Source organism: Raphanus sativus, chromosome 5, assembly GCF_000801105.2.
Source record: "Raphanus sativus cultivar WK10039 chromosome 5, ASM80110v3, whole genome shotgun sequence".
Lineage (NCBI taxonomy): Eukaryota > Viridiplantae > Streptophyta > Magnoliopsida > Brassicales > Brassicaceae > Raphanus > Raphanus sativus.
The window spans coordinates 6,255,142-6,267,336 of NC_079515.1; the positions used below are offsets into that span (position 1 = coordinate 6,255,142).

At 33.3% G+C, this 12,195-nt stretch overlaps 4 protein-coding genes across 5 annotated transcripts; 2 read left to right on the forward strand and 2 right to left on the reverse strand.

Annotated features, from left to right (window-relative positions):
• Positions 1-2,073: 2,073 nt before the first annotated feature.
• On the forward strand, positions 2,074-3,559 carry LOC108859452 (auxin-responsive protein IAA19). Of its 2 annotated transcripts, none has more exons than XM_018633356.2 (3): positions 2,074-2,578; positions 3,085-3,175; positions 3,276-3,559. In XM_018633356.2, exons 1-3 carry the CDS (start codon positions 2,176-2,178, stop codon positions 3,364-3,366), a joined length of 585 nt encoding a protein of 194 aa, XP_018488858.1. In that variant the 5' UTR covers positions 2,074-2,175; the 3' UTR covers positions 3,367-3,559. The 2 variants fall into 2 exon arrangements, with proteins under 2 accessions (XP_018488858.1, XP_018488857.1); XM_018633355.2 differs by having other exon boundaries at positions 2,075-2,578; positions 3,082-3,175.
• A 1,390-nt stretch (positions 3,560-4,949) lies between these two features.
• Positions 4,950-6,537, reverse strand: LOC108860859 (probable 2-oxoglutarate-dependent dioxygenase AOP1). The gene is made up of 3 exons (XM_018634710.2): positions 6,106-6,537; positions 5,384-5,717; positions 4,950-5,292 (listed from the first exon to the last, which is right to left on the reverse strand). The coding sequence occupies exons 1-3, from the start codon at positions 6,492-6,494 to the stop codon at positions 5,044-5,046; spliced, it is 972 nt and encodes a 323-aa protein (XP_018490212.1). The 5' UTR covers positions 6,495-6,537; the 3' UTR covers positions 4,950-5,043.
• A 4,056-nt stretch (positions 6,538-10,593) lies between these two features.
• LOC108858048 (uncharacterized) lies at positions 10,594-11,112 on the forward strand. Its single transcript, XM_018632034.1, has one exon. The coding sequence runs from the start codon at positions 10,594-10,596 to the stop codon at positions 11,110-11,112; it is 519 nt and encodes a 172-aa protein (XP_018487536.1).
• A 385-nt stretch (positions 11,113-11,497) lies between these two features.
• LOC108858049 (histone chaperone ASF1-like) lies at positions 11,498-12,019 on the reverse strand. The gene has a single exon (XM_018632035.1). The coding sequence runs from the start codon at positions 12,017-12,019 to the stop codon at positions 11,498-11,500; it is 522 nt and encodes a 173-aa protein (XP_018487537.1).
• Positions 12,020-12,195: the final 176 nt, after the last annotated feature.

The following is a 12,195-nucleotide window of genomic DNA, read 5'->3' on the forward strand; positions in this document are numbered from 1 at the left end:
GTGAAGTGTTTTTAATCTCCCTTCATGCTTTTCAACCAAACATCTCCTGATCCTAAATGTAGACATGTAATTTATATTTTGTCAGCTTTATATGAACTGAAGTAATAAAAATACTGACAATCAGAAAAGCGTTTGCGGTTTCATAATTTAGCTTACGCTGCTAATCGACGTGGGAACATACTTGCAATTTATTTTCTATTTTGGTCGTCCATTTAATCAAAACTATACCTCTCTTAATATATATGTTGGAAGATACGCTATGAGTGTATAAGAGATTTAGAACACAATTATGACTCTTGAGACTGTGATATTATATTAAGTAACCGAAAACATAAGCAACAGAATATTTATCGTGGATAATGACCTAACGTATAAGAAACATGAGACAGGTCACAATCACTATAAAAGTTTTCCAATCAAAACTCGAGTAGACATTTATATTATATACTTGAATTTTTAATATTAACAGCATTATTTTTGTTATATACTCCACTCCAAGTTGAGTGGCAAACTTCCAGATTGCAAGCGGTGGTGTTTCTCGAGTCCGGGGGGAAATAAAGCATCATACATCACATTGATGCTTTATCCAAAAAAAAAAGGGTTCACATTGATGCTACAAAACCGCATGTTTGGCCGTGCTGTGTAACTTGTTACATGGCCAATTGTGTGAACGCGCTACATATTTAGGTTAGATTTTGCTGTGTGAATTTTTGTGTATGCGTCAATTGGAGTCCGATTTGGGTGCTCCAGTGTGGTCGGCCTTGCAGAAAACTCTTTACGAAGTGGCATGTTCACCGCTGAATTCACTTCGATAGAACTTGGATACTCAATGCTAAATCTATAATAATAACTTGGTGATACAAAATGTCGTTTGTTAGTCATTGGAAACATTAAACTAGACAAACTAGAAATATGGGAATATTGACTCATCTCTCTCTCTCTTTATGTGGTTGTATTTCATATAATTTCACGTGGCCCAACCTGTTGCTGTTCATCAATCAATCAAAGTTTCTAGACAAGAGGGAAACCACACACATACACACGGTCGATCAATTCTTTTCTTTGCTCGTGTCCCTACATCTCTAAACCCCATCATTACTGCTTGTGTCTTATTGGTATGGTGAGCTAAAGATAGTTAGACCCAACAATGCGGGTCTAGCTAAGTTTGAACTCATTCCTAAACTAGTTTACTCCGCTCAAAGTCATTGGTTTGCGACTAACTTTAGAATGGTATGGCATGAACTCAAAGTTAATACACATGGTCGTTGTCTTAAAAATTTTACATGCAGATGACAAACAAGATTTGCAATAGATGTTCAAAATATGTATTAACTGAACGGATCTAATCCAATAGATTCAGTTTACTTAAGTCTAGTCTAAAAACACAAACTAAACTCGTACTATATTTGGTATATATATTGCATAGAAAGTATATTTGGTGATTTGGTTTAGGCTCTCCACATGTGAGATTTATGCGAGCGGTGACCAATAAAAGTCATTGCTGAAATACCTTATAGTTAGTTATAATGAAGCTAAATGTCGTTAATAAAAAGTAAGGAGATATAACGAACATATCCCAAAATGGTAGGATTTAATTTAATATTTCTATGCTCTTATTAGGAATGTGAATAAATAGACTAAACTTTATGATTCTTTTCCACAATAAAATAACCAACTTATTTTAAAAACTATACAGTAGTTGTGATTTACTAGTTAGAACGAGAATCTTCACAAAAGGAACACACATGGTATGTTGACTCGGTTTCGAACAATCCAACGGTCAGAGAAAAATCACAAGAAATTTCACAACCGTAGGATCTGTTCCCTTAACCACTTTGTAATGCCGGTCTTAATTAATTTTGTAGAAAAATATAAAACAGCACCAAGCTTATGTCTCTCATGTGACCGACCACCGCATCCTCGGTTGACCTGTCTTTGCCCCACTTTGTCTCCCCACAAAAACTGAAAAAGAAGACTTTAGATATCAAAGGACACCACCTGTTGATCTCTGATTGGTTTCTATCGGTTTGATCGTGTGAACCAACGAAGCAACATATAAAGCACGACTCGCTACTCGCTAGTAACCATTACTACAACAATAGAAGTGTGTATGAGAAGAAAGTTCTCATATATCCAAGTTATATTATAACGTATAATAAAAATAGAAGGTAAAAAATGGAAAAAGGTGGATTTGAGCATGAGATAACGGAGCTGAGATTGGGTCTTCCGGGTAGAGATGTGACGGAGAAGATGCTGAAGAAGAGAGGCTTCACGGAGATGATAATGACGTCTTCTGGAAGTAACAGTGATGAAAGCGGTGTCGTTTCATCAGGTGGTGACGTGGAGAAAATTAATGAGTCACCCGCGGCGAAAAGTCAGGTGGTGGGATGGCCGCCGGTTTGTTCTTACCGGAGGAAGAATAACTGTAAGGAAGCGTCGACGACAAAAGTGGGGTTAGGATATGTGAAAGTGAGCATGGATGGTGTGCCTTACTTAAGGAAGATGGATCTTGGTTCGAGCCAAGGCTATGATGACTTAGCATTTGCTCTCGATAAGCTCTTTGGTGTCCGTGGCATTGGTTAGTAAATTAATGATCTCTTTTTCACTTAAAGTTGAGTGGTTAGATTATGTGGAAGGAAACAAAAAATATTACGTGAGATCGGATTAGGAACTAAAGTGTTTTCATACTAATGCAAGAAATAATTAAGGAGGCACACAGGTGGGGATGTAACTATTATAACTAGGTTAATTTCATATTTTAACTAGGTTACATCTTTTATAACCAAAAAACTATAATAACTAGGTTAATTAATATGTTGTGTTACCAATGTTGCTGAACTCCTCTATATGACTATATCATGAGAGTTTCAGATTAAGCTGAGAATGGTCCTAGAAATCTCTGTTGGTGAATTTCAGCTTTTGACTTTAACTCCAAACCCGTTATATATATATACAAGGTTTTCAGATAATATATATTCATTTACATTTCACTCTAGTTTTGGGTTAAAATCAAATCTCAAACTAGAGATTTTACACTAGAAAATTGGACAACACAATGAAATTTTACATTTATACTTGCAGCAGTGACCTTGAGAGATGGTGATAACTGCGACTACGTTACCATATACGAAGACAAAGATGGAGATTGGATGCTGGCGGGAGATGTACCATGGGGGTATATATGTTTATATCTTTTAACTTAGATTCTATCTCATTACAACTTATATATGTCACAATTTAAATTTATATGAGTTCGGATATTTTGATTTTTGCAGAATGTTCATAGAGTCATGCAAGAGGTTGAGGATTATGAAAAGATCGGATGCTACCGGGTTTGGGCTGCAGCCTAGAGGTGTTGGCGAGTGATACGATGTCCTGAACAAGAAGCAAGTACCTGATTAATTATTTATCCTTTTTAAGTATCAAGATCCTCTAGAACATTTTTCCTATTCATGTTATATATGTTTTGGTTTGTATAATTATATTCAGAAAGACAGCTATATATATACAATACTTGTTTCTTGATTATGAATTAAGAGATTATTCTGTTTGAAATTCACCGTTATTCGGATTTTCGGATCCATCTATATGTAGGAAACAAACTTATGTTCAGGCTGCTTATATTACGTTTCAGTTTCCATTTTATCGTTTTTCTTGATATAATTATAAGCATTCACATTTAAAGTTAAGATTTGTTAATTTTTAGTTTAAACTTGTTCTTATTTGTAACTGTTTCTACCAAAAAAAACTATTAAAAGATCCACTCGCTTGCCTATGATACCCAACGTCGACATGTGACCCTTTTTCTTTCTTTTTTTTTGATTGTCTTTCTGTAGAAAGTATATACTCAAGACTTGTAGAAACTTATGATTATGATATTTAGATTCTGAGACGAATCCGTAGGGTTTGGAGCTCCACCGCAACTTCTTACAGCTTCTATATTATTATTCTAACTAAACTTTATTTATGTAATTAATTTTATTTTTATTTGAAAAACTCAACTACTAATAATTTGACATTACTGATATACAGAGAGCTTCTGAAAATTTGGTGGAAAAGAACCTTTTACTCTCTCTCACTTCAACTTTTTCTTATTTAACATTTTTTTGGATAATGCCTCCATCCTTACCGATGGAGGTGCTCTTACAACTTACAACTATGACCTATCTGTGTTTTTGATTGGTAATGCCATGTGCACTGCATACCAGAAACAGCAAAAAGAAAATCAGCCCATCCCTCCCAATTTTCTCTTTTGTTTGGGCCCAAACTAGTATGTCCATCTGATTAGTTGAAGCATATTGCGACAATGATTGAACTGACTGTAAGGAAATGCGTCATTTTTTCCCACTGACTTATGCTTGCTACTTAGCTCCAATCTGATTTCTTGGTCAGTTAAAAGAGTCTAAAATCAAGTGGGTTTCATTTCCCCTCCGTGACCTTTCATATTTCAGAAACAAGCCACTCTACAATCCGGCTTTCCATAATCGATCCATACATTTTAATTCCTCTAATTTTTATGCATAATACCTCTCTACATAATAGAACAAGTTGCATTAGGACTCATTGAGACCAAAACACATTCCAACTCATCAACAGCTCGCATATATACATCTTTCACCGAATATCATTACCTCGACTATTGTGTTATGTGATCTCAGATTCAGATTTGGCGTGTCTGAGTCTCTCACTCCAACTTTTGGGAATGTGAGTAACACCTTAATGGAAGTCCTAATGCTCAAAAATCCTCAAGAGCAAATACAACTAGACCAACATCTGTATCGGTGCTCAGAGCTAGAGAATAAAGTTAATTAGTGAGTCCCAAATACCACTAGACCACAAGTTGTGGTCCACAACCCACTCTCGCAATATATGGTGGATCATGTTAAAATTTCTTCTTCTCATGTAACCGATTGAAAAATAATAATAATGGAATTTCTGAAAGTTAGGGTTTATTACAATCACAAGAGTCAACATGGCAAAGTAAAGGTAACAACAGGCCAACTCAAGAGCACATCAACAAGTGCACAATGATCAAATGGAGTTTTAAAGGGCACAGTAAGCCTTGAGAGCAGACAGATCTCTCTTCTTGGTGTCTTTGTAGGCAAACTCAAAGTAATCCTCAAAATTAAAAGGCTTATAAAGACGAGGATGTTCATCATCAACAATCTCCTCAGGGGCATTTATGATAAGTCCTTCTTTAGGACGCAAGAACAGTCCAGCCACATACCGATCTTTTTTCCCGGTTATAATCACATGGTGAAGCGGAGGATGTACCCTACCATTCAACAGTACCTGCAATTCGTATAAGTTATATACGTGTTGATCACATAATTAAACCGACTATAGCGGATGAAACTTGTGAGTCAAGGAAACATTGTTTTACATGAAGAGAAGCTCCAATCATAACAATGAAAGAGGAGTCTTGAGATGGCTTAGATTTGATCCATTCTTCCCCATCTTTTGTTCTGATCTCCAAGCCATCTACTACGTCATTTTGGCAAAGTATGGTGAGGAAATGTCTATCGATGTGTGTGTCAATACCTATATCCTCGTCTGTATTATCGTCAAGTCCTTTGTATTTAAATAATTGAAAGCGGTTCTTTGCTGAGTTGAGATGCTCCTCTACGTATTTCTCGAGCCCGAAACTTTCCAGGACCATTGTCCTCACCTTCACGTTTAGTTCAATTAACTTCTCCGCAAACGAATGAACAGAATTGCTGAAATATATCGCAAACTTAAGTATCTTTATCAGGAATCAATACAATACAACTGTATTGACAAGATTAAAATTATCAAGAAAATCACATGTATAATATATATATATTCTTACAAGTATAAATGAAAACAACATATATATAGTTTATAAACAATTATATACCCATGCCATATGTCGACATTATTTATTACTTAGTTTCAACATATTTTCTGTACGTCATCTATTTATTAATTAATTTATACTTACCTTTTCAAAAATATTACCGTAAATGAATGTTAAATTGTGATAAAACTTCGGAAGCATTAAAGTGGTGATAAGATTATATAAGAAGAGAACCTGAGTTGTCCAAAAAAAATAAACTTGAGTTGTCCAAAAAAAAAGAAGAGAACCTGAATGTGATGTTCCCTTGAGGCCAAACCTTGCGAGTCAAGTCATTGACAACCTCAGGATTTTCTACGTCGTCAAATCCCATGCCTTCGAATAAAGGCATACCCGGAACCTGACCAGAGTATCCAGTGTTACGATTCTCTGACTTTGCACTCATTTTGGTCTTCAATGGCAAATCAAAAACTTCCTGCGAGACCTCGAACACAGCCTTACGCAGCTCCACTGAAGCTCCATCGAACAAGGCCTCGAAACATCCGAAATCTTCTAGCGCTTTTCGGACTTGGGCTCTAACCGAGTCCCATTGGGGAGTTTCCGGTTTGAGGTTTGGAACCGAGAAGTCAATGACCGGGAGAGAAACGGGAAGACATTGGGGTTTTGAACGTATCGTCATTATCCTCTTTTCTTTTTATCGTGATTATCTTTCTTTAATAGTATATGTTGTCTTTTGTATATGTCCAGGTTTAAAGACTCGCTTCGTGTTATATAGAGACAGAAAGTCAAATCAATGGAGTACAACCCGTTGTTTTTCTTATGTCATGAACCTCGGGTCTTGTTAGATAATACTCTCCCCGTTTCTAAATTTTTTGAATTTTCATACTCCCTCTGTTCCTAAATATAAGATGTTTAGAATAATTTTTTTGTTCCAATATGTAAAATGTTCTCATATTTCTAGGTAACTTTAACTTTATCAAAAACTGTGTAACCAATCAAATTTAATAGTTCTATTTTGTAGTTGGTCAGATAATTTTTAATTTATAACTTTAATAATAGTTCTTAGATAAAAAGTGATTTTCTTAATAACCGTGTTTTATCTAAAACATCTTATATTTAGGAACGGAGGGAGTAGATATTAAGAAAACACGTTAAATTTAAGTTTTTTGTGATTATATCTTTCCACAATTTTAAGTTAACAAAAATCAAATAAATGCAACTAAGTTTTTAAAAATTTACAATTATTTAATAAAATATACACTGAAAATGCAAAAAATAGATTTTTAAAATACAATTTTTCTTTAAAATATATATCTTTTAGAAAAGGAGAGTGTATAGTCAAGGGTACCCTACAACTGATTTCTATTTATTAGGATAACAATGAGCATGCCGAAATTCAAGTAAATGACAACGAAGTTATCAATATTAAAAGGTGTGAACTTTTCTACAATTTTTGATTTTATTCTTGAGTGAAATTTAACTAGCTTTTTTATTAAATGTATTTTTTATCTGTCACAACTGCTACAGCTAGGCAGCTAGCTACATAAACTTGTTCAGACATGAAATCGATTTGTCTTTGTCAATAAATGCTCATTTTGTTTTAAGAATATGCCCTTTATAAATTAGATTATAATGTCTCCTTGTGCTTGTGGTATTCATTAGAATTAGTGGATAATCCTATCAAAGTGGAATATAGATTACACCAAAAAGAGAGTGGAATATAGACAAAATAAACAATGGTACAACGCCCATGGGACACAATTCATCCCACATGGACAGCAATGCCTAATACTACTAAACCACACCGGTTTGTTAAATACGCAATTTTATTCCTTAATTCTGATTCGTTATTAGTTATGATTGGATCCGAAAAATCTGGATATCTATAAAATTTTGAATCAAAGAAAATATAAAATATCAATATCTATTAAAAACACACAAAATATTAAAAATTTCAGAATTGGATATGCGATTCACTCTGACTTTTGTACAAATATACATATATGTATAATTAAATATAGAAATGTAAATGTATAGTTTTATATAACTATTATTTTAACATGTAAATTTATTAGTTTTACTTATAAAATTACTAATAAAGTATTAAATTTAAAAATGAATATAAAATCTTTATTAAAACTATAATCTTCTAAAATTTTATGTTTTATAAGGATAATTAATTAATTTTAAAAATTTATGAAACATATAGTTTCACTAATCTTTATTTTATATTATGTAATATGTTAAAGATTTTTTTTGAAGACAGATTTATATGGTTTTTTCAAATTTATTTGTATTTATAAAATGAATAAAACATCCATAAATATCCATAAATATATTCACAAATATCTGTAAATTTTCTGTATATCCGGATACTAGCTATTTTTATTTTTTCGAAACAAAACAAATTAAAAAATTAGATATCCGTAAAATACGATGCATTGTACCGAAAGTTATACCTACTCCTAATTCTCAATGGCTTGACTGCTGAACATCTGACGATAAACCAATATAAAACTTTGATGTCATCCAGGGCATAAACGTGGGCACTATCCAAGTTTTTTTATACTAAATATTTTGCCAATATTGTTGGTTTATTTGTATTTAGGTATTATTTTAAAATGAACCTTAGTAAACTGTATTAAAATATTTGTTTGTATAATTTTTTTCATATGTAAAACATGAATGAAACTAACATCTGATGATCTCAAAAAAAAATAACATGGTGAAAATATCATCAGATGTTGGTTTCGTTCATTTTATAGAATCACCATCTTAATAAGAAATTTTTCCATTGATTTGTATAAGTCGTTTTTCAAGTTTCAAAACCCAAACCTTCTAGTATATTAGAATTAATTAATAAATATTCAGTCAAACTATCGAGTAACGGATTTTCGTCTAACAATTAAGGGGGGGTTATTGGAACATGATTTTTTGTGGATTTTGATGATTTTAATAGTTGAGAGGATTTTACAAGTTAACAAGATTTAATAAATTTTACACATAGATTTTCATAATTTGTGTATAGAATCCCATTGATTGTTAAACTTTTAAGGTAATAAATTAATGGTGGTACAAAAAAGTGAAAATAATCATTTCAATCATTAAAGAGGCAAAATGCTATTATATCCTCTTAATATATAAATAATACAAAATAATAAATAAATAAAATGTTTTTTTATAATTTTGAAATATAATTTTGAAATATATTTTTAAAATTTTAACTTTTTATATAAAAGGTTATGATTTTTTTTCAAATTGTTTTTTTTCAATTCATTTTGAAATTAAAAATACGTTTTAATAAAACTACTTTAATTTTTTTTACTTTTTTAAAAATTTTAATATTTATTTTCTATTTTTTAAAGTTGTGATTTGTATTATGCTAAAGTTGTGATTTGTATTATTTCATTCTTTAATTTTGTATGTTTTTGTATGTGAGTGTATTTTATTACATTGATTTCAAAAATCTTATGGGTATAGATGATATTCTCAAAGTTGAGTCTTATGAGTTAAAACAAAGAAAATTTGCATCCCAATAACAATAGATTTTAATAGAATATCAAAATCAATGAAAACTAAACTTTTCCAATAACAAAGGATTTTGAGTGAAATTTAAAAATCATTACCCCAATAACAATGGATTCTACTCAGATTTTAAAAATTCATAAACCAATAACAATGGAATCTCAAAATTTAATAACTTCTCTGAAATTCTTTTACCAATAACCCCCCCTAAGAGTATAGTTTGTGTTTGTCTTATGTGAACATTATGAAGATTTAGAAGACGTGCTTTTCGCTATTGTTTAGAGAGAAATTCTTAGAGTTAACTTAATTTATGGGCTACACGTACAACGCCATAGTTTGTAATTGTCAAATGCCATGAACCACGGGTTCTATTAAACATACAACTAAACTAAGAGTTAATTAAGCAGAAACCAGTGAAAAAAATGAAATTAGATAAGTGGCAATTGCTTAACTTATTTAAATAAAATGTCTAGCTGTGTAAAGACTAAAAGAGTGGCCAATCAAAAGAAAAACTGGCCAATCAGGCGACCAATTAGACGTTGACTATTTAGATGAAGTAAACAATGGTCCACCATCTCACATCGCACCCGGCTCTTAATGCCCTATTTATGCAACGTGTTGCCGACTCACTTGTGTAAGCCAACCTTAGCAACTTTCCATAGTTTCACAGTAGTGTCTTTAGCTCTAGAGATATTGCATCGGTCACAATATTATATTTAGACAGGGAAAATCGCATTTTAAACCCTGAAGGTGACACATTCTAGCAGTTTAAACACTGAACCTTTTTCATTAGCACTTTAATACTTCAAACTAGAAAATTTGTCGAAACAAACCCCAAAGTCATATCCCGTGATTTTTCTGGTTACCCTACTTGACGACACTGTTCACGGCGTTTACTGTATAAAAAGATGTGCTGTTTTGTTTATTAAAAAACGGACCCGTAAAAAAAAATTAACCAGTCCCTTTCTTCTTTCCAAATCGATTTGGGGATTTAGGATTTCATAAATTTACGAAACCAGAAGAAGTAAAAGTGAAAGACGATTTTCTACCTCGATTCATCCTCTAGTCGAAAACAGTAAATCGTTTCTGTAATCTCATCAAGTATCTAAGTTCAAAAACAGTAAGACGTTTCTGTAATTTTTTGATTTCGAAAATTCTTAAGCTGCTCCTCAAGTCACCAAATTGTGTGAAATCGTTCATGTTTGGCAGATAGTGTGAGATTCATGTTTGTATTGGTGTTATATATCTTGTAGATGGCTCAAAGCTCAAGTTCCTCTACCATTGGCAACAAAAGAGAAAAAATTGTGTTGTGTCACTGTAACCGTAAAACAAAGGTGATTCAAGCTTGGACTGATACCAACCCTGGAAGGAGGTTCTATACATGCGTAGGGCGTAAGGTTTCTACTGGATACGAGTCTTGTGACTTCTTCCGTTGGTATGATGTTAAGACTCCACACGGGTGGCAATACACTGCATTGTTGGCTGCTAGAGATGTCATGAACCAACAGAGAGATGAGATTAGGGACCTGAGAAACCAAGTAAGAGCACTCAGCCTTGAGAATGAAGGCATTGGCCTCACTCCAGACCTCGAATGTGAAGCATGTGAAGCTCATAAAAGGAAGGTTGAAGCACTGGAAAAAGAGGTCTTGGTTCTAAACGAGAGGAGAATGGTGTATCGTAATGCTCTTATCGCGTCGTCAATTGGAGTCACTGTGGTTATTGGTGTGTTCATGGGCATCTCGAAGTGGAAGAAGGCTATTGTTGTTATTTGAAGTCTGTGTTATCTTCTTTCATGTTGCTAAGACTGTTTAGTTTTATGTAAGACTATGTAAGTTTCTTTCATGTTGCTAAGACTGTTGTATGCATGTGCAAGTCTTTTTCATGTTTTCTTATCAAGATTTAAGACTACTTTATGATCTATTTTAGCTTGTTTCATGACCTAATAAACATATGTCACAATAAAAACAGTAGAAAACAAAAGACAAACTTCATAGGTGATGAAAATCCAAACAACAATAGTCAAGCTCCATTACGTTTTGAAACAACAAAAGACAAGCTCCAAGTAACAAAAGAGCAGAGTTCCTTAACGTTTGAAAAAAAAAACAGATAAACTACATCAAGTCTTTGAACCAATAAAAGACAAGCAAAGTCATGAGATCACTCTGGTGCCCTCTCATCTTCACTATCATCATCTTTTTCTTCTTCTTGTAGACCATTTCCATATGCTTCTTTATCTGGCACTATTTTTTGTCCTTCCTCAAAGACAGACAGAAACCTAACATCTCTAGCACCATCTATTACATCAACGACAACTTCATCACCAGCTTCGTCATTATCATTCAAATTTTCGTTACTGCCAGCTTCATTGTCAAGAGGATTCACAGTCGGATTATCTTCTTCACCCGTTTCTTTTTCAGCCGGATTCTCATCTTCTGATTCTTCTGGCTCGTCGTCTTCTTTAGGTCTATCGACTTCATCATTCTCACTGTGTTCTTCCTCTTCATCACGACATTCTGCATCATCTTGTTTGTTGTCCTTAAGCTCAATCACACCAGATATGTGTTCTGAGCATTCATGTTCAACAAACACTTCCACAACATCTATCCCTGACTTGCTCGCAGACCGTAGCTGACACATCTCCTCATCGTATCTATCATATACATACCGCAGTTCCTTCATCTCCTATTTTTCTGTTTTGTACCAAATCAAGCTAAGTGGTGCCATAAGTAGCGCTTCTTCTCTGCAAAAACCGACAAACATATCCCACACAATGTCATCGATCTTTCATTCCACGTTTTTGCTCCCTAATTCACCTAAATACTCATAATCTTCACCAATCTTCTTCATCGAACCAC